This window comes from Acyrthosiphon pisum, chromosome A1, assembly GCF_005508785.2.
Source record: "Acyrthosiphon pisum isolate AL4f chromosome A1, pea_aphid_22Mar2018_4r6ur, whole genome shotgun sequence".
In the NCBI taxonomy this organism is placed as follows: Eukaryota; Metazoa; Arthropoda; class Insecta; order Hemiptera; family Aphididae; genus Acyrthosiphon; species Acyrthosiphon pisum.
Genome location: NC_042494.1, coordinates 158,285,203 through 158,312,599, shown reverse-complemented (window position 1 = coordinate 158,312,599; position 27,397 = coordinate 158,285,203). Strand labels below are relative to the sequence as shown.

Sequence of the window (27,397 nt, the reverse complement as noted above, 5' to 3'; positions counted from 1 at the left end):
ATCTATTATGAATTTAGTATTTACATTTTACAATTTACATTCTACATTCTACCAAATACTATAGATATCCCTAGTGCTTGATTCTACTACATATTATTTAATTTTTATATCTTTTAATATGGTCATATGTAATGTACATTGAATTTTTAATGTTGATAAAACATTAAAACAAGTAATAACTACAAATTAAAAATCCTTAATTGAAAAAAAAATTTTAGGTAGGTATTCTGTTACATACCTTGTAAACAAGTAAGTTTTGTACGTGCAATTATTCTGTAGCTCACTGGGTACCTATTTAATTCATACAATACAAATTACTAATTAAATAAAAAAAAAAATAAATTACAAACCTACATTTAAAGAAATATATTTAATGATTATTTCCATTTAATTATTATAAATAAAAATTAAGGCCTTAGATCAAAGTTAACCTATTTAAGATGTTGTCGAGAAAAAATAAAGATACAAGAACTATTAAAGAAGGAGTGGTTGGAAAATATGTTAAAAAAGACAAGCCACCTGAAATACCAAGTAAGTTTACAAAGTAAATAAAAAGAATATAATATTATAATAATAATACCTATGTTATAATATAACATTCATTTTTTAAGAATGCTGAATATATTAGTATATTATTGAAATTATTTTGTTATTTCTTATTCATACTAGAAAACTAATTCTTTATGTGGGAGAAATTATTCTTCCGCCATACATGTAGTTTAATAGGACATTAAGAAGACGTCATACTCGTGTTGTCTCCACCTTACGCAAGTACGTCATAGTAAATTTTTGTTCACCGGTTTGCATAGTCTGCGGTTAGTTTTGATATTAGAGTGAATCGACCTATTATCAAATATCTAAGTAAAAACGTAATTCCGTGTAAAATATTATCTGTTCTCTCTCGATTTTTAAGTGAGTTAGATTATGTGCTATATAAATATAAATATTTTAAAATGCTCATAATTCACTTAAAAATTAAAATATCGTAAAAACCCTATTGAGAGAACACAGATAAGAACACTTTCTTGCCTAAAAATCTGATATTAGGTAAATTAACTTTAATATCATAACTAACATTACTATTGAAACTGGCAAACAAAATTTTTTTATGTCTTACGTTTGTTTGTCTTACAAAGACAACATAATATGCAGCATGTGCTCTTGATATAAGATATTTTTACTCGGTAATGTTTGTCGTCAGTCACATCCATTTTTACTATTTTATTGGTCACTTGATGAGAATTTCTCTCCATTGGTTTTGTTTGATTTTATTTACCAAATCATGTTTATTATGCAATTTATGTTAACTGTTAGTTGTGATCACTTTAAAAGTTAATTTATTTGACCATTTATCTTGTCATATACAGAGTGATTCTTTTATCATTGAACACTCATTATTTCAAGAGTGTAAATGTTTTTGAAAATATTATTTTATATAGTTTCAAGTGGTTTACAAAACAACGGTTTTACCAAAAAATTATATTTTAAAATATTTTTTATCCTTACAATTTTTTAAGTTTCTTACTTTTTTGAATGATGACAGAGTTTTAATTTCATATTCCAAAGCAGAATATTTGTCTAAGTATTTCAAAACAGAACAATCAAATTTAGGGCGAGTAATTTATGAGTTATATAAAGTTTAGATGAGTAGAGCATAAACATTTTGTGGGTAACTCCGAACCATTCTACTCCGCTCATCAAAACTTTAAATACTTATAACTCATAAACTACTCGCCCTAAATTCGAGTTTAGATTCTGAGCGGAGCAAGGAAGCTATTGTTTTTACAATGGTGTTTAATTATTTATTTTTTTAAAATTTTTTTTTAATTTTTATATCCTGTTTACAAAATTTCTTTCAGAAGGAGTGTTTCGATTTCAACATATAGTACCTTATCTTGTAGCAAATCGGATCAAGATGGTACTTTAGAAAGGTCATTTTTCGATTTTCTCAATAGTTATTTAATGCCACCGGAAAAACCACCAGAAAATTATGAAAAAAACGCTAAAAATGGGATTTTAATTTTTAACGCTTTGTTTATCACCATAGAAACGAATAAAAAATTATAATATTTTAATATTAATTCAACTTACATGATAAAATAAATAATAACAAAATATAAAATCTTACCTGCTTTTTTTATAATTTAAATATTCTGCTTTGGAATATGAAATTAAAACTCTATATTGACGTTAAAAAAAAATAAGGATAAAAAATATTCAAAAATATTATTTTTTAATAAAAACGTTGATTTGGAAATTACTATTGAAACCACGCAAACTTAATATTTCCAAAAACATTTACACTTCTTGAAATAATGAATGTTCAATGATAAAAGAATCACTCTGTATTTGTAACATATTAAAAATTTAATTATTGAGCATTATTATTATTATTTTGTTGTATTTAGAGAATATTTTTCACTATTTAAGTATTGATCAAATTAGATGAATATAAATAATCAAACTTCGATTAACATTTTTGTTGATATGATAAAATATCTTATAAGTTGAATTAATTTTGTTTTGCTTATACTTAAAATTTTACTTTTTACAAGTAACAAAAAAAAAAAAAAATATATAGTAGCTATATTACTGACTTATTGTACTATTGTTTCTAGTATTTAATTATAGTTAATAATATTAAGATAATATAGGTAATAATATGTAAAGATTCTAATAATGTTTTTATTTTAATGTGTACCTATTGATGAAAATTAAATATTTTATTTTTAGTCATAAATGTTTGGACTACAGAACCTTTCAGAAAAAATAACCACAGCCGGACTAATGTTTCAGAATCCCCAAATCTGAATGTAAGAATTAATTGATTTTTAAACTAAGCTCTATTTAATTTAAATTTATTTAGAACACAAACCAACCAAGTGGTTCAGTTCAAAAATTTGGTAATGTGAAAAATACACCATCTCCATCAATGCTAATAGGCCATGAAGGAAAGTATACTCCTAGTAGTTCTGTTCCTGATTTAGCACAAAAGTATTTAGTATTATTAATTTAAAAATGATTATATAATGTTAATATATTTATTTTTTAAAGATTTGCCAATGCTAATTTATGGAGTAGTTCACCAGGTATAGCTGCTGATCAATCAATAAATGTTAGAAATTGTAGTAATAGATATATTTCCAATGACTGCCACATTAATCATCAAGCAAGTTTATAACTTTGTAACTGATATTGTAGTTAATCTATTATAGTGATATAATTTGTGAGATGTAAGAGTGTCTATTTGCATCTCAAAGGTTTTTATTTAAGAGGACACCATACCTGCATGCGTTGTCTCCATCTTACAAATATGCACAACATATCAAAAACTGTTTTGCGCGGGACAACCATACTCCTACTGTATTTATAGTAGAATTATCAAAATTACACCATGCATAAGGAAGAACTTTATTTGTGTCTTTAAGTTTTTATCATTTGGATAACATAAACACAATTTAAGTTATCAGTTTGGTAACATAATTTTTTTTTTCATTTTTTTTCATTTAATTATTAAAAAATATTTGTATGTTATCAAAAAAACAAAAACGCTACGACACAGATAAAGTTCTTTTTTGTGTTATGGAATTTGGGTAATTCTACTATAAATAGAGAGGGAGAATAGTTGTCCCACGCAAAACAGTTTTTGCTTTGTTGTGCATTTGTAAAACGGAGACAACGCATGCGGGTGTAGCGTCCTCTTAAACATTTATGCCATTTTGTAAGGAAAGCGATTGTTTTGGTATATTGATTGTAAATTTATTTATATCATGAAATAATGAAAATGTGTGGCACTGGTTTCTAATGTATGTTTAAATAATTTAAATTTTATATTTTTATTTAGATGGGAACTCACACTAGTGCCACTTGTTTGCCTTATCATTCACACTCAGATTTAGCAGAGTCTTCTGTTATTATACATGGATTTAGTGACAATACAATTTATTCACCAGCATTATCACAATGTTTCCCAACTGTAAGTTCATATCTATTTTAGATTTTAAAAAGCTTCATAACTATGCTTTTGTAAAATCCAACCTAAAAAAATATATACACTATAATATATAAAAGTTATTTAATTTTACTTACTTCAAGTTTAATGCTTAGAATAACTTAATATGTCCAAATATAGCAGATTAACTATGAGAATAGGAAACATATTTTTAATTTTAAGTGTATTTTGTCAATGAGCTTAAATATTTTCAGATATATTTAATTAATTGTAAAAGACCTATATTATTTAATTCTTATAATTTTAATTAGTCGAATAGCTTATTAAATACTATTTTCATACATCAGCTATCACTCTTAGTCTTTATTAACTTAAAGAAAATGGTAAACTAGCTTAATTTTGATCAATGATTATTTTTCGGTTAATAATTTTACCATCTTTTCATTATTATTGTATAGAAAAATTTGGGTTTGCAATCAAAATTCAAAATAATTTTTCATATTTATCTAAAAGCCTAGTATTTAACTTAATATAATATGATATTATATAAATCAAGTTAACTTAATTAATTGACTCATAATTATCGATTTCATACATCTACAACAAACTACTGTAACAGTAACTTTGGAAATTTCTTCTATCTAAATTTCAGTAACCAATGTAAAAAAATAATTAGGTAAAACTGTCTGTCGCTGATTTCCGTTAAATCACATAGTAATTAAAGCACATATGTTAAACTTTTAGATTCAAATACAACACAAAAATGAAATTATTAATACTCATCATTCCACTCCTGCTTTACATAATATTGGACAGCCTGTTCCAATACCTTTACCAGCAGGTGAATATTTATGTTTAGTTATAATTAAAATCTATAATAGTTATTAAGTTTAGGATAATACTTAACTTACCCCCTATTATAAATACTCCCTAAAATATTTTGGCTATAAATTGTATTATTACTTGATAATCGATCAATACATTTCATACATAAGTTGATCTTAATAATTTTATAAAAAATGTATAATGATATTAAAATATTCAGCATGAAATTTGTTTGTTTTTTTCAGCTGGAGGGGAAGAACTTCCCTTACCACCAGGTTGGTCTGTAGACTTAACATTAAGAGGTCGAAAGTATTTTATCGACCACAATACCAAAACTACTCATTGGTCACATCCTTTAGAAAAAGAAGGTCTTCCTACTGGATGGGAACGTATTGAAAGCGACGAGTATGGAGTATATTTTGTTAAGTTAGTACAAAGTGAAATCATAATGCTTAAGAGGACGTGATACCTGCATGTGTTGTCTCTTTCTTACAAGTGCATAACATAGCAAATTATACGCAAAGCAGAACTCGTGTAGCTCCGTTAGCTTCAAAATTAGAGTAAATTGACCTCTTATAAAATCTAAAGGTAAGATTATTATCTAGACAACCTCATGGGCTTTTTATTATATTTTAATTTTTAAATGAGTTATGAGTAATATAAAATGTACAAACAATTTTAAAATACTCATAGCTCGCTTTAAAACTAAAATATGATAAAAAGCCCATGAGGTTGTCTAGAAAATAATCTTACCTTTAGATTTTATAAGAGATCGATATACTTTAGTTTTGAAGCTAACGGAGCTACACGTATTCTGCTTTGCGTATAATTTGCTATGTTATGCACTTGTAAGACGGAGACAACACATGCGGGTATCACATCCTCTTAAATTTAAACAGTTTAGTAACTGAGTTTAAATAATAACGATAAATTATATGAAATCTAAATATTTAGTACAATTTATATTTTAGATTCTGAGCGGAGCGAGGAAGCTATTGTTTTTACAATGGTGTTTATTTTTATTTTTTTTATTATTTTTTTTATATCCTGTATACAAAATTTCTTCCAGAAGGAGTGTTTCGATTTCAACATATAGTACCTTATCTTTTAGCAAATTGAATCAAGATGGTACTTTAAACGTGTTATATCTACATCAACAACAAACCGTGATACTATCATAGATATGATTTGCCTAAAAAATAACCTCGGAAAAAATAACCCCTGGAAAAAATAACCCCACGAAAAAATAACCCTATAATAAAAATGATTTGTAATAATAATTTAAAACAAATTGTCATTTTTAATATATATAATATAAATAGATCACCATAAATGAGGAATACAATACAATTTGTCAATTTCAATTTCAATAATATAATATAATAATTTGGTAATAAAGTATTTTTTTTCATATAATTTGGTAATTTAGGGATTACGATTTCCTACTGATATTAAAAGTACACGTTTATTTAAAAACGTGTATTTTTTAACGTATACACGTATACTCTTATATGGATCATACCGTATTAATGTATTATATATCGTATAGAACCTTGCAGTAACTTAAATTATCGGAAATTTAACAAAGGTTATAAATCAACTTTGTTTATAACGAGTGTTTGATGACAGCACTCACTTTTTTTTTTGATTATATAATTATTATACTAAAGTTCATTTCTACTACATCTAGTACTTACTACTTATCAAGTATTAATATTGTTTTAAATTTTCAATCCTTAAATATAACAGTTAAACATTTTATACATTTTTAACTACAAAATAATTATTCAATTTTAAATTTGATAAATTTTGTCAAAGTTCGAACTTCAAATGCATATAAAAAAAAATCGTACTTATGTATTTTTCATATTTTTCAACTGCTATTGTAACAGTATATTAGGAGCTTTGTATTAAATTTTCACAATTTTTTTCCCCAACAAACAAAATTTTATTGATATTTATAGAATTTCAGTAAACAGCTCAAAATGAGTCAAAATATTTTCAAAATTTTATGGTGTATAGAAAATGAAAATATTAACATTCAGTGAAATTTTCAAATATCAACAGTCATTCGTTTTTTAATTACAATAAAATAAGAAAATCTTGTATTCAATTTTCAAATCTTAGATTTAAAAAGAAAAATTTTTACAAATTCTTAACTCAAAATAATTGTTAATTTTCATAATTTTATATATTTTGTCAATTTTTTAACTTTAAATGCTAATATAAAAAAACTGTGGTTAAGGATTTTTAATATTTTTCAAATGTCATTGTAACAATATTATAGTAGGAGCCTTGTATTAAATATTCAAGTATTTTTACTCAACAAATAAAGTTTTATTGACATTCATAGAAAAAAAACTAATAATATTGGAAACTGAAAATGTCCCTAAATAGTTCAAAACAAATCAAAATATTTTGAAAAATTTATCATGTATAGAAAATGGGAACATATAAACAATCAGTGAAAATGTCATGTACCTACTGTCATTTGTTTTAAAGTTACACCAAAAACCAAAATCAATTTTCTCGAAAACAAATATTGCATAAAATACGGCGTTTTTGAAAATTACTGAGAAATTTAAATTTTGATCTCCCCAATGCACCAACAATATTCACTTTCCCATCAAACAAGATACTGAAGTTGAAAATCGAAGCATTATTTCGACTACTTTCGTGTACACAGACACAAAAAAAAAATAAAAATAAAAAAACCCACATCATTGTAAAATCAATACATTCATAGTTCCACTCAGAATCTAAAATGATTTTGTAATTAAAAATATATAAAACGTTCAACTTTTATAGGGGATGATTGAAAATATAAAACAAAGTTCTACGTAAGTACAGTGCTGTAACTAGGCTTTGTGGGGCCCTAGAGCAAATTTTATTGTGGGGGCCCCACTTAAGTGGAAAGGAGGCCCATTTGGGGCTTCTACGCACCCCCAGTCTCCCCGCTAGTTGCGGCACTGCTACAGGTTATTTTGTAGGCAACCTAAAAATCTCAAAAATATAGAAATACAGTTTTTTTTATAGTTATTTTATGTTCAAATTTGTACGAAATTACATATTAAATAACCAAAAATAATGATTTTAGATATTTTATTGTAATGTTGTAATATTAATTCAACTTGTTACCGTATTAATAACTAATAACAATAAGTAGGTTTAAACATAATATAAAATATCCAGACTGACAAACCGTCTCCGCTCAGAATCGTTTTTCTTATACAATGATATTATATCATTGAATTCAGTGTTTGGCAAGTTCCTTAAAAAAGGAATTCGTTCCGTTCCTTGTTCCTTAAAAAAAAAAAAATAAATTCGCTCCTTTGTCGTTCCTTTGGAAAATGAACGAGTTCCTTATTTAGTTCCAAATAAAATAAAAATTCTTACTTAATCATTAATATTTTGTTTTTCATATGCATACTTCTTTAGTTTTTAATTCTAATACAATATACAAGTACGTTCATATTTTATAATTCTATTTTGAGGTTTTCTTTAAAATTAAATTGTTGGCCAACGTATATCGATTGTATAACGTCGATAGTCGATAACGATCACTAATTAGCAAAATACATTAAACACTTGAAAAAAAAATATATCTTAATTTCAATTATTTACATACTTATCTGTATAAATTATTGGAACTAGAAAGGAACAAATAATTTTGTTATTTTTCCTTGAAAAAAATAACTAGTTCATTTTCTCGTTCTTTTTTTATAAAAAGGAATTCGTTCCAGGAATCTGTTCCTTTTGGAACTCGTTCCTTCCAAAGACTGATTGAATTCAAGTCTAATAAAACCATTATAAAATGACCCACTTGTAATCTACTTTACAGCAGAGTGACATCCACTTACCTGCTTTTTATATTTTCTTATTCATATTTATATTTTATAATATACTTATTAATATTTTATTAAAGAGATATCAGTATATTATTTGTTTTATACCTGACTCACTCACAACATAGCAAATTTTGTGATTGATAGAACCAACCTATACAAGATTAGCTTTGATTTTATAATGTGAATTGACCTACTATCGAACTTAAAATTTTGAAAAAATTAGTATTCAAAATATTACATTTTAAAAATGCACACACCGCAGAAAAATTAAAATATTAAAAAAAAAACCATTATAAATGATTTTTACTTGAGTTTTGATAATATGTCAATTTGCTTTAATATTAATGCTAAGAACATTTTCTGTATTCCCCTTGCCTCTTGGGTTAAATAAAGAAAACAAATTGTGCACTGACGTCTTTTTTAAGTTTATTATACTAAACAGTTTTAGTGACCAAATATTCTTTATAAATAAGGTATTATGCTCTATATTCAAATATTATTTAAATTTAACAATTTACTTAAGTTAATAAGATTAAATTATATTTCATTATCGAATCAAAAACTTAATCTTGTATAAGTTTTTTTATTTTTTAACATTTTTTATTGACTCATGTTGTATTATTTGAATTTTTAATTTATTCTTTATGCATGTAAGAGAAGATATAAATCAGTAAAAGGTTTGGGGAATATTATTTTACTGTAAATACTGAATCTGGGTCTATAAGTATATTTCTCTTATTTGTTCGTATAAATCAAACGTTAAAAATCATGTTATGCACTAAGAATGTTTTATATTAATTTATTACAACAAAAGTTCAAGAAATCTTGCTAATATTAAGCATCATAAAAGTCTTGTTTATGATTTTAGAATACAAATTACATAATTTAAATATAATATTATCATCATTAACTATACTACACATATTTTTTTCAGTCATATTTCTCGACAAGCACAATATGAGCATCCATGTGCTCCACACTATATTTATCAACCAGAAGTGAGAATTCCATTGCCACTTCTACCTCCTCCACCGCCAAGATCTACACATTTCCATTCTCATAATATGCTTGTGCCAGCAAATCCTTATCTAAATCAAGGTAAAAATAATTGTTGTTAAGATGACGCTACACTTGCATGTGTTGTCTCTGTCTTACAAATGTACAACATAGCAAAAACTGTTCTGTGCAGGAAAGAACCGAGAAGGCTACAATCATAACTAAGAAATTACATTTTTACCACACAAAAACGAGAACTTTGGTTGTGCAAAGTCGTTTTTATTTTTTTGATGTCATATGAAAAAAGTTCTTATTGTTTCAAAAATCACTATTGTTTGTGTTTATCAAACTTGAAAAATTTTTTTCATATAAATGATATCAAAAAAAATAAAAACGACGTTGCACAGCCAAAGTTCTCCTTTTTATGTGGTAAAAATCTTATTTCTTAGTTATGATTGTAGCCTTCTCTGTTCTTTCTTGCGCAAAATAGTTTTTGCTATATTGTACATTTGTAAAACAGTGACAACACATGCGGGTGTAGCTTTCTCTTAATGAAGTTTATGTTAATTTTGTTTTAACTATTTGTTTTTCTTTAAGAAATCCCTGTATGGCTTGGTGTTTATTCTCATGCAGCACAAACATCAGACCATAAACTAAAATGGGAAATGTTTAGGTTACCAGAACTTGACTGTTTCAATGCTATGTTAACACGATTATACAAACAAGAACTAGAAGAGATTGTTATGCGTTATGAAGTTTACAGGTTTGTTACAATTATTAATTTTGGATTTCATTTAAATTCTGTGAGTGAAGTTAGATATGCTTGTATGATCTTATCAGATAAAACTTGTGGTTAGCACTGAATTCAATCATCCTAATTATGTTTAACTATAATAATTATAATATAAAAATATATTGTATAATATTAATTATTGATGGAATGAGTACAACTGTGATGAGAACTCATTGCATCAATTTGTTGGTAGATGCATTAGTCTAAACCAATGACCACTCGAGGTGTATTATATGTCACATTATCATCAAAAAAATATTCAGATCTTATAAAATATAGAAATACTTACTAATTTGAGGTCCTAATATCCTATGTTAATATAATATTGTTGGTTGTTGTTTAATTGCATAATTATATGGAAACACTGTTTTCCATGGCAGAGATTTTTTTATATCTATATATAAGAACTTTCACTGTGCAACATTGTTATAATTTTTAGGGTTCCGTATGGTAAAATGGGACCCTATTACTAAGGCTCTGCTGTACGTCCGGCCGTTTGTCACCCGGCTGTATCTCATGAACTATGAAAGTTAGAAAGTTGAAATTTTCACATATTATGTATTTCTGTTGCCGCTATAACAACAAATACTAAAAATTCCTAGAATATATAATATAAGCAGTGTTGCCAACATGTTTATAGATTACCATAGATGATGGTACAGAAAACTTTGTGCGCGAGTTCAACTCGCACTTGGCTGGTACTTTTTTGTATATATCGCTTGTACATAAAAATCAACATAATATTGCAGTAATTTAGGTTTTTCTCTTTTTATGTTGAAAATTTGGTTGCTTAACAATTAGTAATACCAGTGGCAGTTTTTAACAAATCATATTATAAATTTGTAGTTCCTCTTAATAGAGTAGTTTTTGAAAAAATAATTGATAATTTTACATTGCTTTTACATTTATTATATGACTAGTATATAGAATTGAGGTGAGTGAAGTTATATAAGTGAGCCACCAAGTTCTTGTACCCGATTTAGATTTTTAAATCTAGTACTAATCTCATTGGTCTTCATCCTTTTTGTTCTCTCAATCCATTTTCTTTGTTAATCAAATGGCAATTGATTAATATGATTTAATGTGCTTAAATTATAACTGGAGATACTTGTTATTAATTTATTATTTATTATATTTATTTTATTTGCTTCATACAATTTAATGAAATATATTTTCACCATATTTTATTTTAATATTTCAAAGTATATTATGATATATGACCCAAGATTTAACTACTGGTGTAAGACCACTGACCTATACTTTATTCAGGATAAGAGCGATACTGGCGGCCGACTTGTACGCATAGGTGTTCCGAATGCCAAACCTGGTGGTTGACGAAGTATCTGACTGCTGCCAGACAAAAACCGGTCCTGGCCTAGTACTGCTCTTATCTTGAATAGAGTATATATATTATATAACAACTAATAAGATATTAAGTTTGATTGAGTCTTACTTATATTAATCATATAATTTGCAATTAAATTAAGACAAATAATTATTAACATTTTATGTATTTCATTGACCCAAATAGTGTTAAGTGTTTACTTTAGGGTGGCTGTTAGCTTACTCTTGTACATTTTTTTTTTAATCGTACAGTTTACGGCACCCACCCATTTTTGTGAATACCCAAAAAAATAATACCGGCAAAATTTTAAATCAATCATTCAATTTTAAGCCGTGCCCCCAGACACTTGACGTTGAGTAGTTTTGTAATTTTTTACAGAAAAGCCTATATGTTGTGCTGTAACTTTTTTTTTTCAACCAAAAAATATTATACAATAAATATTGTGTCGGAAATGATCTGAGGATCTCAAAAATGTAATTTTATACATTATTACATTGTTTATTACTGAGATAATTACAATTTTAAGTAAAAATATGAAAAAGCTCATAAAATCTGACTAAATGGTATTTTTTCGTTTTTTTTATTTATACCAGTCGAAGGGTTCAAAATACAATAAAATTATATATATACAAAATTTTTTAAAATTAAATTTTCTAATAAAAATATGTTTTAAATAATTTTAGATCTGCATTATTGTATGAAATGGATAGAAGACATATGCAATCGCGATATATTGATACAAATGAATATAACCGTTATGGACCAGGGCTACGTATCATTGATGTAACTAACGATAACTTACGAGAAGTTGCACTTTCACAACATACGGAAACTAAAGTTTAATTATTATGTATTAGAATTAATTTTTCTATAATTTCGATCAAGGTATTTTACATTGTTTTTGAATACCATTGCTATGGTTAATTATTTAATGATACTATGAGTTATATTAATATAATATAATTAAGGTTTTTCTACAATACTGTGATAAATTAAATATGTAGTTATTACTATTGTGACTAAAATTAAAGGATATGGTTGAAATACTACCCATTATTTGTATTATAAAAGAGGTAATAGGTTTTATTGTATTTACTAATTTGTTAAAGCAAGTGCTAATATAATTTTTTTTAGATGTACTTATTTAATTATTATTAATGTTGCACATTTTTACATCCAAAACCAAACCTCTTCTTCAAGTATGTTTTACCAACAATTATTTTTATAGTTATAACCACAGACTAAAATATATCTTATTTTGTGGTTGTAACCGATACAGTGCCTAATCAATTATAAATATATTTTTATTTATTAAGAGTTGAAAGTGATAAGAATTTAACAATATTGAAATCAACCACAAAAGTAAATGATATTTAGTATTTTTTAAATCTTATATACATAAAAATCTCTTGTCACAATGTTTGTCCGAAATAAACTCTGAAACTACTGGACCGATCTTGATGAATTTTTTTTGTACACACAGTGTAATTTGGTCCAACTTAAAATATAGGCTAATTTAAAAAGGAAGAGGACCAACCCCGGAAGGTGTTCAAACGGGAATTTTTGTTTATAAATGGTTGCCATGTTGCCATACAACAATTATCTAACACTAATTTTGTTCATTAAAAAATAATAAAATATATTTACACATAGTTTAAAAACTGCATATCTTAATCGCAATTATGTATCATACATAATAATTAATGCACTTAATAATCATTAAATGTTTAAAATAATATCCAGTAATAGCCTATGACTAGGAGGTAGGCCCTATATTCTAGTTAAAACTGTTTACAAAGATTAATATTTCTTTGTTATTTACATGGCTCAAAAAATAATAAATAAATAACTATCATCATTTCTTAAAATATTGATATTGGCATTTGAAGACAATACAATTGTAAAATAAAATTACACATTTTAAACAATCCAATGTGTTATGTAGTTATCATGACTTCATTATTAACAGAATTCATAGATATTGCTGATCCTTTCTCAGTTAATTCTTTTTTGAATGAAGATAGATTTTGAGTAAACCTATTAAAATGTATATAGGTATCAATTTATTGCATTTACTATTTAATATTTTGTTAAGTTAATATATACCTTTCTCGATTCCTGCTTGCTAAATTTCGTTCAACTCCTTCCATCAACATTTCAAACCATTGAGCCATTGCTGATTGTTTATCAATTGGTTGGCTTTGTAAGATAACATCCCTTAGTTGATTAAAATACTAAACAAAATGTAAGCGATATTATATAAGTAATAAGGTTTTATTTACTTTAGATAATAGTATAAATAATAATAATAAATATTAATAAATAATAATAATAAATATTAATAAATAATCAATAATAAAACCTCTTCATTAAGTAGTATAAGTCCGAGAAGCGGTCTGGACATTGACCATTGATTTCTACATTCTTCAAATATGATTATGTTGAGTACAGTCTGTAAGATTTGTCTAAATACACCCAAATGTGTTTCTAGAGTGCGTAAAAAAATTTCATTTACTTGTTGCATGCGACGCCTCACTTTTTTACCTAAGGAAAATAAAAATATTAGTTAGTTTTATAATAATTTTTTTATTTATTAGATAATACGAGCATAAGAATCACTAATTGAACATATTAAAAAAACTTATATTATATAATTTTTCTTAAGGTTTTTATATTTCTACTTTCTCTATTTTAGTTAAAGACTTACCTTTTAATAATAATTGTTTAAATACATAAGTGACAATATGATCGAGAGTAGTGCAACATCCTGTGCATATAGACATATCTAAAAAATAAGGTTAACAATAAACAATGCATATTGACTAAACATTTTATAATTAATTAATAATTCAAAGTTATGAACCTCAAAAATCTCCATATTACAGTAAAACTCCGATTATCCGGACTAATTAATGTCAAGGGTGGTCCGGATAAGCAAATATCCGGATGATTGACATATGACATTTTAAAAGATATATAGTGACATTGTAACACGACAATTCACTCGTTATAACAATTGAAAGACTAAACTGTGCGACGATTAGACAACAACTGATCATTGGCGCAATTGTCTGTGTTTTGTTGGAAGTTTTTTTACGATAATTCCAACAAAACACAGATAATGTTCTTAGCGTCAAATTTCATAATAGGTCGATTTGCTATAATTTTTAAGCTAACGGCATAAAACTTGAATTACTGAGCGTAAATTTGGTACGTTACGCTTTTGTCAGACGGAGAAAACACATGCGGGTGTGGTGTCCTCTTAAAAGACGACCTTTCTTTTTCGTCCGGTTAATTGGACGTCCGTTTGATTGGCGTTCGGATAATCGGAGTTCTACTGTATTCCCTTTTTTTGGTTAAGCTATAACCCTAATAAATCTAAAATGGCCCAGGCATTATATGTCTTTATTTTAACTAACCAAAAACTGTTTTATTGGAGATGATTTTATGTACACTATTCTGCCTAGGGTTCGTCTTTTGCTGCTTGCCATGCTGAGCCATGGTAAAATTATATATAATATTATCAACTCTTTAGAGCTAAGTATCCCTAATGCAGGTGATGCAGCCACTCAACAATATAAACCCAACTATCTAAATACTGTCATGTATATTTCTTAATTATTTCTGCTATCACAATCTATTCTTCAACTTGATCCATTATGGCTAATACAAATAGTAGTGACCACTTTCCTATAATTCTTTCTTTAAGACCGAACATACTGGTACCAATTTTCCAGTCTTGTAAAGAATACTTTTATTTTGTATTCAGAATACATATTCAAATACTATAAGAATACTTTTTTTCACAACTAGTATTTCTCAGTTTTTGAATGGTTGGTAAATAACATTTATTAATTAATAATTAAAAATACATCGTAATTATAAGTTATTTATACATTTTGACCACAAATGATACGACCGATGCGGGCCATACGGGATACAACACATTGGTGTTTATAAAAATAATCATATCATGGCCAATATTATATTTCGTTCAAAGAATTAAATTAATGTTCATGATTTATAATATGTCTTGTCACAAATTTAAAACTATTTTTCTGGATTAGAAAAAAGTATTTTTTTAATGAATAAAAAATATAAATAAAAGTAAAAAAAGTATTTAAAATAGTATTCAAATACATTTATTCGAATACTTTACAAGACTACAATTTTCCTAACATTCCATGAAGAACAATTTTTTATCACAAATCTGTTGCTTTTAGCATCAACTGACTTTCTCCACTAACGTACGTCTCCACTTACTCACCAATCATCACTTTCAATATTTAATAAATTAATTGATTTAAATTTAAAATAAAACCATCTGTCATCATATTATGTAATTATGTTAGTTGAACACATTCATAAAAACCAACTTGACTGATTAGGTAAATGATGCGTTGGGCTCAGTGGTGTAACTAGGATTTTAGGGGCCCATGGCAAAAATCTCCTGGGTCCTCTAAAAATTTCAAAATAAACAAAAGATATTGGTCCGTAAATCGTGGAATTTATTTCAAATACTAAAATAATATTATTTTATTGTGAAATTTGTAGTCTAATAAAAAAATAGAGTATTGATGATTAGGATAGGGCCCTCATCAGTTGTGGACCTGTGGCGTTTGCTCATCTTGTTCACCTGATATTTACCCCACTGGTTGGGCTCTTTAAACTTTGTTCTTTTCAATCAGCCTAACTATACATCATACAAACTATATCATTTAATTTTGATTTTGTATATAATTTAATTTTCAAAATTAATATTTTAATGGTTAAAACTCAAAAATAAACTGATTTTTAAATAACGATTTAGTGCATTTTTTTTTATGAACATACAGAGTGATTTATTTAACATAAAACAGTTGTTATATCGTAAAGTATTTACTTTTTTCAAAATTTTATTTCTATGCTTCTCTAGAAATGTATGTACATTTTTACTTTTCCACCCTTATATTTACTTAAACCACTATCAACTTTTGATTTTCAAATGACAATCCATACTCAAAATTAATAAAATGTTTTTTTTTTATGAATTATCATGTTCAAATTTTTGTTTTTTTTTAACCTGTTGAATACATAACACTTCAAAGTTATGTGGTTTTTTGGAGGTTTTTATGTGTTATCTGATCAGTACCTACTGCAATAATTAGAATTTTTATGCTCAAGGTACAAGATATACTATTATCATAAATTCAGTAAGTACAGTAAGCTTAAGTTGTGCCCCTATAAATGTAATGTGTAAAGCCCATTTGGCAGGGAGTCGTGTAGTTTACTCCACTTTATGTGTTTGTGTTGCTGGTAATGATAATTGATAATACTTATCGTTATAATAACCAGAAGTTATAACTTATAAGTAATACATTTGATATCGTCTAACCCAAAGGTATAATGGTGATACACATTATACCTATTGACTAATACCTACAATAACTTATTGTCATAGATACTTAAAATGTACTATCTATTATCTATAGCCGTTAATGATATTCGGTACAATACGTAATGGCAATAAATTATTGACCTTTGGGTCGAACAATATCAAATTTATTACTTAAGACTTCTTGTCTTTATAAACGATAAGCATAATAAATTATTATGACCGTGGCTGATATTACATGCAGGGGGCTCAACTGTACGACAACCTGTCAAATGGTATTTTAAAATCAAAAGTAGATAGTGGTTTACCTAATAAATATAAGGGTGAAAAAAAAATTGAAGTTAATGCACTTTTTTTGAAAAGTAAGGATCAAAAATTTTGAAAAAATTTAATAATTTTCTATGTATTGACTGTTTTACATTAAATAAAAATACCCTATATAAGTTTTATCTATAATATTAATTAATTAAGAAAGTGTTATCACTAAAAAGGTAAAAATAAACACTAAGCAAATTACATGGATTAGACTTTACCTACATCTTATGAAGTAACTTCAATTTTTCACTTATTAATTTTCAATGTTCATTATACTTTTACCAATTTTTAACACATACTTTGTTTTTGTATATCAATACTTACTGAAATATTTATCTCATAATATAGGTCAGTGGCGTGTAACATAGAGTCTAAGTGTTGCTCAGGAAACACCTTAAATATGGGTGGGTGGGTATTTAAAGATTAAAAATAGGTCATTTTATAGGTCGGTATAACATTATTATGAGGAGTATGTTTCCTAAAACTATTTAAGCAACACCAATTTTTTGTAGGATACACGCCACTTATATAGGTAATGTATATTTTTACAATATATATAACTCACCTAATGCATTCAGTCCTTCAGATATGGATGAAAGTATGTACAAAAATACTTGAGGTTCTAAAGTTGATAAAAACTCCATATGATCTTGAGCAAGACACTCAAGTAGTCCATAATATGTTTGTGATAATTTAGGATAATGCTAGATATAAATTAAAATTAACAATTAATATTACAATTATTAATCTATTACTTTAATATGAGAAAAATCTTAGGTACTTAGGTTATAGTTTAACTATGATAGGATGATTGTAATACACAATGTAACTTTTTTTTTTATTATTATTAAATGTTAAGGAGGTCCCTGGGCCTATTTCGTTTGAGACGGCGAGGTGGGTTATTGGGAAGAGTAAGAGCGGAGAGGTTTGAAATTAGAGGATTTGAGTGATTGAAAGTGTTTTTGAGGAATGATTTATAATAGTGGGTGGCAAGTGTATGAATGGTTGGGATTTTGAGGTCAGAGTGGAGGGATAGATTGCTGACGTACCAGGGAAATCTTTATTATTAAAGAAAAATATATTTACACCATACTTACACAATACAAGATGATAGTTTTAAAGTTAAACACTAAATTTTTTGAGAAAATGAAATATTTTTTTATTATATAATTATTAATTATTATTTTTATTGTTATAATTATATTGCATATGCTGAAATAGAATAATTTTCTGAGAATTCAAATTAACACATTTACATTAAAGAGTTGTTCAAGTGGGTACCGTTCTGCTATACATTAGGTGTTAAGTTTATCAATGGATATATTAAATTTGAATTCAATGATAAAATGAAAATAATTCCGAGTAAAGATCCATCGGTTCATTAGTCTATATTCGATACTAAGTATATTTTATGAAATCATAGCTATTAAAGTAATTTAATTTACTATTAGCAATCCAGTAAGTTAAATTAACTTTTTCCAAAAACATTGCATTTTAAAATGTCACTGTGTTTATAAAATATAATTATATACTTTTTAAGTTATAAGTACCCACTTATATTTTTAAATTATACCCAACAGAATAAATATAATAGTTATTCTTTGTTTAAATATCTACTTTATTCCAACTTTGAACTAAAAATATCTAAAAACAAATTGTACCTATATATTTTTTATTTGTATGTGAACTACTTACAAAGTAACCTTGTATTCAATTTTCAAGGCTTAACTAAAAAAATTGAACATTTGAATACTGCTGAGTCACTGGGTCACTGAGATAATTAAATATTAATATTGTTTATAAATAGATTCAAAATTATTAAATCAACTACTATATAGTATGTATATACATCCCAACAATGTAATCAGTAAGAAGAACAAATTTAAATTTTACAATAGATTTGTAGTTTAATTTTAATGCAAATAATATATGACTTACCATAAGATCACTCAGAGGAATTGACAGTAATAATTTTACAAATATATTAAGAGCATTTTCTAAAGTGTCATCACCATAAAGTTTAAAAACACCAAAGTTAACATAGTTTCCACATAATGCCGCTTTTAACATTGAAAAACAAATAGATATTCCTTTTAACTTTTTTTTATATAACATATCTTGTTGAACATCAAGATTTAAAATATTATTCCCTGTAAAAATTATTTATGTTTATATTATTTACAAAAATAAAAAGTTTAAGAAATGCTTACCATAAGTACAAACAACTTTACTAGCTTCACGGAATAATAATATTCCATTTGGAGAAGACACATCAACTTGAAGTCTTTGTGAACGATTCAAAGCCAATTCAGCATAGAGTTTTAATAATGGAGTTGTAATTTCAGGATCAGCATACCATAGTTCCATTGCACGCAGTAAAATTGGTGTATATGAAGGATATAACCATTCAAACAATAACATAAATGATGTCTTAGTATTGAATGAAAAAGCTAAACCTCTAAGGTCTCTTATGAGGCCAATTAGAGCTTTTTTGGCTTCAATATTTGAATATACAGATGTATCATTTACACCGTTAACTGTAGCTAATAAAGCTCCTATAGACTCAACGGATGCTAAATTTAAAAAAATTAAAACAATAGTTAATTATACATACAGTATGAATTATATTGATTGAATACATTTACCAGTTAGAGGTATCATAAAATTATCAAATTTATCTTCATCTTCCAATAAATCAATCATAAGGAGTCTACCTAATGAAGTATAAAATGATGATCGATGTCTCATATCTTTAACACTAAAAGTGTTGCCCAATAAAGGAAAATGTTCACTCTGTTAAAAAAAAAAAAATATATTAATAGTACATTTTTTATTTAAAAAAATTATACATAAATATTTTAAATTACTGTATGATTGTTTAATAGGAACTGAATTTCATCAAGTTTTACTAATTTTCTAACACTAGAAAAACCAACTGAAAGATCATTCAATAACGCTAATGTTTTTTGAATTACTGTATTACTGGAGCACCAAAATTTTAAATTTGTTATACTGAAAATTAAATTAATGACAACATTATAGTGATTAATATTAAATTTAAATTTAAATAATTTACATTTTCCTCATAAAAATGCTGAGAACCATGTGCTCTTCACTAATGCCAAGGACGTCGTGTAATCGGCGATAGACCTTTGAATTCTTAGGTACCTATACAAATTTAATACATAAAGTACTTCATTCAAAATATAAAAAAATTCAAATAAATGTAACAACTATTTTGGATTATATGGCCAAAACAATAAAACTTCAAATAATCCATATAATTATTTTTCCTTACTTGATCACCAATGTAGATTTTTCGAAATTGTTCAAAGAAAAATAAAAATGAATGTTCTAATTTTTCATAGCCTCCTTGAGGAAGCCTTGAATCACTAAAAGTCATCAACTGTAGAACTTTACAAGCCATTTCTCCATCCATTGCATCTCCATCATCATTACTATTAAATGTTACACGACCACCAATCGCTGCTCCAATTAAGTATACCAACCAAGTTAAACGACCTAAATTAAAAATTATTTATATATTTATAGTAGAAAGAATATTGAGAACTAAATCAGGAATATTAACACAACATACCACGATATATCATAATAATATAAGACATTGATAAAATATTACATGATGATCAACATTAAAATACACCTACATAACCATAAGCAATTATGATGAATTGATGACAAACAGTTTTAAATGTTAGTTTGGATAACTAAAATGGATTACAAGATACAATTCCAGGGGGGGGGGGGGGGGTCTTAAAGAAAATATGAACTATTGATTAACAAATATATTATTGTACCTAAATTTTACACATTTATACAATATTATATTATTACAAGTTGACCATACATTTTTTTAGAGGAATCATAAAAGTTAGTGCTGTTAGCATTAATAATATTAGAATGAGTTGAATTCTTTAAGCTAAAAACATAAACTATGTTTGAAAATTGGTGTTTTACAAAATATTATATTATAAAATATATTATATAATCAAACACCTTTATAAAACAAATGTTTAGCTCGGTCCCCTGTATTTCAAACTATTGAGGGACGACTGTAATGTATTTAATGTATTTAGTTATTAAGGTGTTTCATCACACTGCATAAACAATGGATACAACAAAGTAAAGTATAAACTGATATCGCTAAAATTAATAAAATATAAATCAAATTGAACTTAAAGGAAAAATGAATTTTACATACCTTCTTGAATCTTTAGATCATAAATAGAAGCAGAAGCCGAAGCAATAATTTCTTGATAATTGGTAGCTGATTGATCAAATAACTGAGCAATTAATGAGCATGTTTTTTGATAATGACATCTGCCAATCACAGATAACTGCTCAAGCTGTTGTTGAACATTAGTGAAGTCATCCAATGGATCATCCAATCCATCTCTTACAATAAGTGTAACACTTTCTATCCTGGATGATATGTATGCCTTGGTAACTTCAGGAGTATAAGTTTCCAATAAATGAGGTTCTGCAGCTTTGACATAAGGTACTGATGCTACCATTCGTTGCCAGAAACTTAACAGATAGTGAAAACTGTTTGGAGCACATTGGTATACCTAAATAAAATCAGATTTATATATATATTTGAATATACAGTTACATTAATAAAATTTAAGTTAAAATAAATTATATGTATGCTTTTCTGGTACTTAAGTAAAATTCAGCAATAGACACAATAACCATTGTTGTCAAATTGATTTGTAAATGAAAAACATTAGAAAAAATAGAAAAAAAAAATATGAAAACGGACAGTAATAATTTGTTAATTACAACTAAAACCTAATTTTATTCATGAAATCGTATTCTATACAAAACCATTTCGAAACTATACACCTATATTATTACTAGATTTATATGCAATGTTAAATAGTGAAATAAGCATTTAATTTTGTTATTATATTTTATAATTTATATATTTACTCTACATATTTAATACAACATTTTTACCTGTAAACTTTCAACAGTAAATTTAGCAATGAGACCAACAGTTTCTTGATAAGTTTCAACCATCACAAGTTCTCCAAGCTGATAATTTGATTTCAGTCTTGCTAATAAACGACAAAACTCATGGTAATTATTTGAATCGGCTAAACCCTATGAATAAAAAAAATTTAATTTTAAAAATAATACAATATTTCAATGGTTATAACACTAGGAAATGCATAATGTTAATGCAAAATTGTAATGTTTAATAAGCTGTAAACCAACAATTTATTGAAATATAAAGATAAAATGTTTATTCAGTTAAAATCTTAATACCTGAGGATTAAGTAGAATATCTTTGACACCATTTACTAAATGAGATAAAAATTTAGCTCTTTCAGTAGTACTAAATAAGGAACGTCGGACTGACGCTAGTTGCACCAAGCATGATAGAGCCTAAACAATTATAAATATAATTAATTTATGATGAGGCATAGTGTACAATTTTTTAAAAGCTATTCTTACTAGGCTTGACAAACTAGGTGGCAGGGAATGATAGAGATCGAAAAATAGTGTTAAAGTAGATTGTTCGAGGAATGCTGGTCGCCAACCTGTGGGTATTTGAACAGTACAAATATCATCAGCCGATTCATCACAAGTTGTACCAATAAAATCATATGTTAAGCAATTCTGAGCTAACTGTAGACATCGAGACATGAATCCATGCTAAAACAAAAAACAATGTATACATTCAAAACATATATAAATTATATGTATAATCTTGATGAACTTGGATTTACTTGGGTTTCGTCAGTGAAATTTAAATTTTTTCGATTGTCATTAGCACCCCGTAACATTTGACATGACATTCGAAAAATTTCAAATAATTGTGTATCTCTGAATGATGAAGCCACTTTTCGATGTTTTAAAACAGCTCGGTGAGATTCAACATCAGCTACAGTGTTCATTTCAGTTGTTAACTGAGATAATAGTTGTACACCAATCATGCAATGTTCAACATTCGTTCCCTAAAACATTTATGCTTAATTATCTAATATAATATATAATATATTTTTTTTCTGAATACCAAAAAAACTCCTTGAGAGGACGTTTCACCTGCATTTGTTATCTCTGCTTTACACACATACAGCATAGCAAAAACTGTTTTGCGCAGGAAAGAACCGAGAAGGCTACAGTCATAACTAGGAAACAACATTTTCACCACATATTATATAGGAGAATTTTGGCTGTGCAATATCGTTTTTATTTTTTTGAAATCACTTAAACGAAAAAAGTTCTAATTGTTTCAAAATCCATTATTATTTGTGTTTTTTAACCTTTAATAACTTTTTTTGAAAAAATAGAAAAGTTATTGCACAGCCAAAGTTATTATTTTTATGTGGTGAAAATTTTGTTTCTTAGTTATGACTGTAGCCTTCTAAGTTCTTTCCCGCGCAAAACAGTTTTTAATATGCCTTACGTGTGATAAAGACAATAAAGACAATAAATGCAGGTGAAACATCTTCTTAATTAAACAGAGAAAAACAGTACTAATAATAAAACTAATAAATGTATATAAAAATTGAAAATAATGTTACATGTTATAACTATGGTGTTTGGATGTTACTTGTTACAATTTTGAGTAAATGTCTGGGAGGCATATTGGAGTACTAGGACCTGCTAGTTTCTACTAAGTATGAGGAATACAACTATTATTTTCAAAGTTTGAGGGGATATAAATTGTGTAATACTACAATTATATGCAACTTTTTGCCACTGTTGCTAACTATAACCTTGATCCATGAAGAATACTGAGGATATGGTTAAAAGAAGTACCTAATAAATTAAATAATCTAACCTTAATGTTATAAACCTCAAAATGTTAGTTACTTGTAAAAATACTGAAATATCAGATACAACATTTCTAAATGCATAGGAATCTTTTTCTCCATCAAACCATCCTTGTTTAGTAATTTTCGCAAATAATAATACAAGTGCTTGGACTACAAATGATGGCAATTTAGGACGAGTAGCCAAATAATTCAAAATATAATTTCCTAAAATAAAAAAAATATTAATAATTATAATATAAGGAAGAAAACATTTTTAAAAATCATATTAAATGTAAAAATAGCTTAAATTATATAACTTACTGATTTGTATTCTTTGATCAAGATTTAAAGTTAATGGAGTGCGTGATAAAAGTTTAGTTATAGTGGTAGTTGCTAATAGTTGAGAATAATGTGAATCAGCTCGTTCCAATAGCAATTGACACTTTGATAGTGTGTTAGGGGTATTACTATTTTGAAATGAAACCAAAGCTTTTTCGGCTTCTACACACAGAGTAGCATCCCTTGATTCGTACATTTGCTTGCATAGCATTTCCAAACGTGGAATACTCTATAAAATACATAAATATTACTTTTAAAAATTTGAATGTTATATATTATAATTATTTAACAAATTAATATATTTAAATCTAACATAATATCAAGGTTGATTAAAAAATGATTAACAACAATGCTTATAAATAATGATAATTTAATGTGTAGGAAGATAGAAAATATTTATAAAATAATTAAACAATAAATATTTATATTAAATAAGAATGAAAAATAATTATTCATGACAAATATTTACATTATAGTTAAGAGATAATACTGTTATGTCATACCTATATGTTATGTTTACAATAAATTAAAATTATAAATAATTATTTATTTTAAATAAGTATAATGGAAATATTAAAACTAAAAAATATATAAATATTCTATATAAAAATTTATAGTTGTAAGAATAATTATATAATATGTTTTAAACATAATGTTTATATGTTTATAATATTGTATATATATGGGGTATTTGGAGAAAAAAGTTAGGTAAAATATCTTAGGTATGAACCACTCTGCTGACCAAAACATATCTTTTCCGCGTATCCCCACCACAACCCAGACATTGAAGAGAGCGTTAGAACAGGCGCCCAACGACCGACAATGACTGTCGGCCAATCACAGAATGGGAGTCAGACACTATTTGGAGGCTCAGTCTGCATGCACGAAAGCGATTCAATCTTATTCTGAATAGAGTATATTATATGAGATACATATTAATCTAATAAATTATTTATATTTATTTCAATGTAATATGGCATTATTAAATATTGTATTTAATATTGTGTTTTCTCCGATATTGTTTTTTCTAAAGGATATCTATTATTGTTTATTATTAATAATAAACCAAAAAAAAAACACAATATTCACTTGGATTTAACACTGTTTTAATTGTTTTGTTCATGAACAAAACGTTTAAAACAAATGTTTTTTATCATGTTTAAAACAACTCGAGCGATTCCCAAAGTGTGTTTCGCGGAACCTAAGGGTTCCTTAGGACAATCTCAAGGGTTCCGCCAAGAATGCCAGATGAATGTGGATATTGAGAAAATTATTTTGTATTACTTATACTATTTATATACCGAAAAAAAGTTCACATAAATAATAGTCACTAGTATAATATTGGCATATTGCTATAAAATATTAGTTTAACAGACATTGGGGTTCCAGAAACTTTTTTCCAAGGGTGCCATGGTAGTAAAAGTTTGGGAACCGCTGGTATAAGTACTTATAAATATTGTAGTTTTAGTATAATACATTAAATATGCCAAAACCAAAGCAGGTATACAATTTCATAAATACATAACAAAAAATTTTTTTTATGAATTACGTCTAAAAATGTTAAGCTAATTACTAATATTTTCTATTATACTAATGTACCATGAACCTATACCCTGTTCCAAAAGAGAAGACACCAGGCGGCCACAGACAAAACCAGTTTTGCTACGTAAATCTGGTGTCTTCTCTTTTGGAACAGGGTATAGGTATTTATTTAAAAAACTTAGTTATTTAATATTTTCTAGAAAGTCCAAACATTACATCCATTAAATGTGTACCATATTTCTTGAAATTAATTATACACATTTTTCTTTATACATAGTATATCAATTATTTAAGTAAAAAACTATTTTATTTTACACTGTCGAGTAGTTATTTAAAAAGGTTATTACGTAAATTATGAAGATAAAAAGGGGAATTTTAATAAGCCAATATTTAAATATTATAGTATAAATAAATACAATATTGAGTGATTATCAAAAATGTATAATACGTAAATAAATTATCATAATATATAACTATAATTTCATTAATTTATAAAAATAACAATATAAATGTAACCATGCAGGCCGATTACACTTGCCTGAATATCGTCCGCCATCTCCATCAAAAGCCATTAAACATCAAACAGAAATATGTATAGTAACAGCCTTATTATATTAATATTAAATTGTTGAAAATTATAGTATACTAAACAAACTTATTTTACCGCAATCACACTGCAATAATTCTAAACTAAAAATCCAGTGCGAAAAAATAATAAACAGAAATTTTTGCCCAACTACAAACAACGTTCGTCTATCTATTTTCATGTTAACCAACATTACACCAGTGTATAAATTTTAAATTAAATTAAGTTCCATTAAAATAACACTTGTTAATAATGTTGATAAATTTCGACACAAGAGTTCTAAATCAACATTTATTTAACGGGTAATTTTAAGTTTTTAACACATCGTAAGACAAAATAAAATTTTAATTATTGTTGGTTAATCTGAAAAAGTGATAAAATAAAATAATAATAATTATAGTTATTTTGTTAACAGTTTTTGATATCAAATTATTTTAAACATGTAATCTGTACGATTGTACCTATAACCTAATGTAATATAGTTTATTTTTTTCTTCACTATAGTAGTATAAATGTTTAACGTGAATTATGCCGGATATGACTCTACAAGGCATACAGAATACCGAATAATCGAATGTTGTTTTATTATAATTACTAATTAAATAGGTAGGTACCTTTTTCATGATTTTATTGTTTTCAGTTTAATATTAAATTACAACATTTTTCAAAATTTTACTGGCTACCGGGTAACTAT

At 26.4% G+C, this 27,397-nt stretch overlaps 2 protein-coding genes across 3 annotated transcripts; one reads left to right on the top strand and one right to left on the bottom strand.

Annotated features, from left to right (window-relative positions):
* LOC100167601 (scaffold protein salvador) lies at positions 1-13,215 on the top strand. 2 transcript variants are annotated; one of them, XM_001948494.5, is made up of 11 exons: positions 28-249; positions 413-531; positions 2,734-2,813; positions 2,867-2,994; positions 3,055-3,169; positions 3,845-3,976; positions 4,697-4,793; positions 5,023-5,203; positions 9,560-9,723; positions 10,219-10,384; positions 12,443-13,215. In XM_001948494.5, the coding sequence occupies exons 2-11, from the start codon at positions 441-443 to the stop codon at positions 12,600-12,602; spliced, it is 1,314 nt and encodes a 437-aa protein (XP_001948529.2). In that variant the 5' UTR covers positions 28-249; positions 413-440; the 3' UTR covers positions 12,603-13,215. The 2 variants fall into 2 exon arrangements, with proteins under 2 accessions (XP_016661613.1, XP_001948529.2); XM_016806124.2 differs by having other exon boundaries at positions 1-531; positions 5,023-5,182.
* Positions 13,216-13,372: 157 nt separating this feature from the next.
* Positions 13,373-27,059, bottom strand: LOC100159674 (exportin-7). Its single transcript, XM_003245931.3, has 19 exons — positions 26,656-27,059; positions 24,558-24,804; positions 24,295-24,461; positions 23,205-23,432; positions 22,930-23,130; positions 22,741-22,860; positions 22,429-22,575; positions 21,671-22,037; positions 20,747-20,970; positions 20,525-20,616; positions 20,316-20,460; positions 20,094-20,241; positions 19,659-20,021; positions 19,387-19,598; positions 18,014-18,152; positions 14,467-14,544; positions 14,122-14,303; positions 13,866-13,993; positions 13,373-13,796 (listed from the first exon to the last, which is right to left on the bottom strand). Exons 1-19 carry the CDS (start codon positions 26,677-26,679, stop codon positions 13,697-13,699), a joined length of 3,312 nt encoding a protein of 1,103 aa, XP_003245979.1. The 5' UTR covers positions 26,680-27,059; the 3' UTR covers positions 13,373-13,696.
* Between the last annotated feature and the right edge of the window lie 338 nt (positions 27,060-27,397).

Coding starts and splice junctions, on each gene's coding strand:
- LOC100167601 (XM_001948494.5), top strand. CDS start 441: ATGTTGTCGAGAAAAAATAAAGATACAAGAACTATTAAAGAAGGAGTG. Junction 9,724..10,218: donor AAATCCTTATCTAAATCAAG/GTAAAAATAATT, acceptor TTTTTCTTTAAG/AAATCCCTGTATGGCTTGGT. Junction 10,385..12,442: donor ATGCGTTATGAAGTTTACAG/GTTTGTTACAAT, acceptor AAATAATTTTAG/ATCTGCATTATTGTATGAAA.
- LOC100159674 (XM_003245931.3), bottom strand. CDS start 26,679: ATGGAGATGGCGGACGATATTCAG. Junction 22,861..22,929: donor CACCTAGTTTGTCAAGCCTA/GTAAGAATAGCT, acceptor ATAATTGTTTAG/GCTCTATCATGCTTGGTGCA. Junction 13,994..14,121: donor TTATACTACTTAATGAAGAG/GTTTTATTATTG, acceptor CATTTTGTTTAG/TATTTTAATCAACTAAGGGA.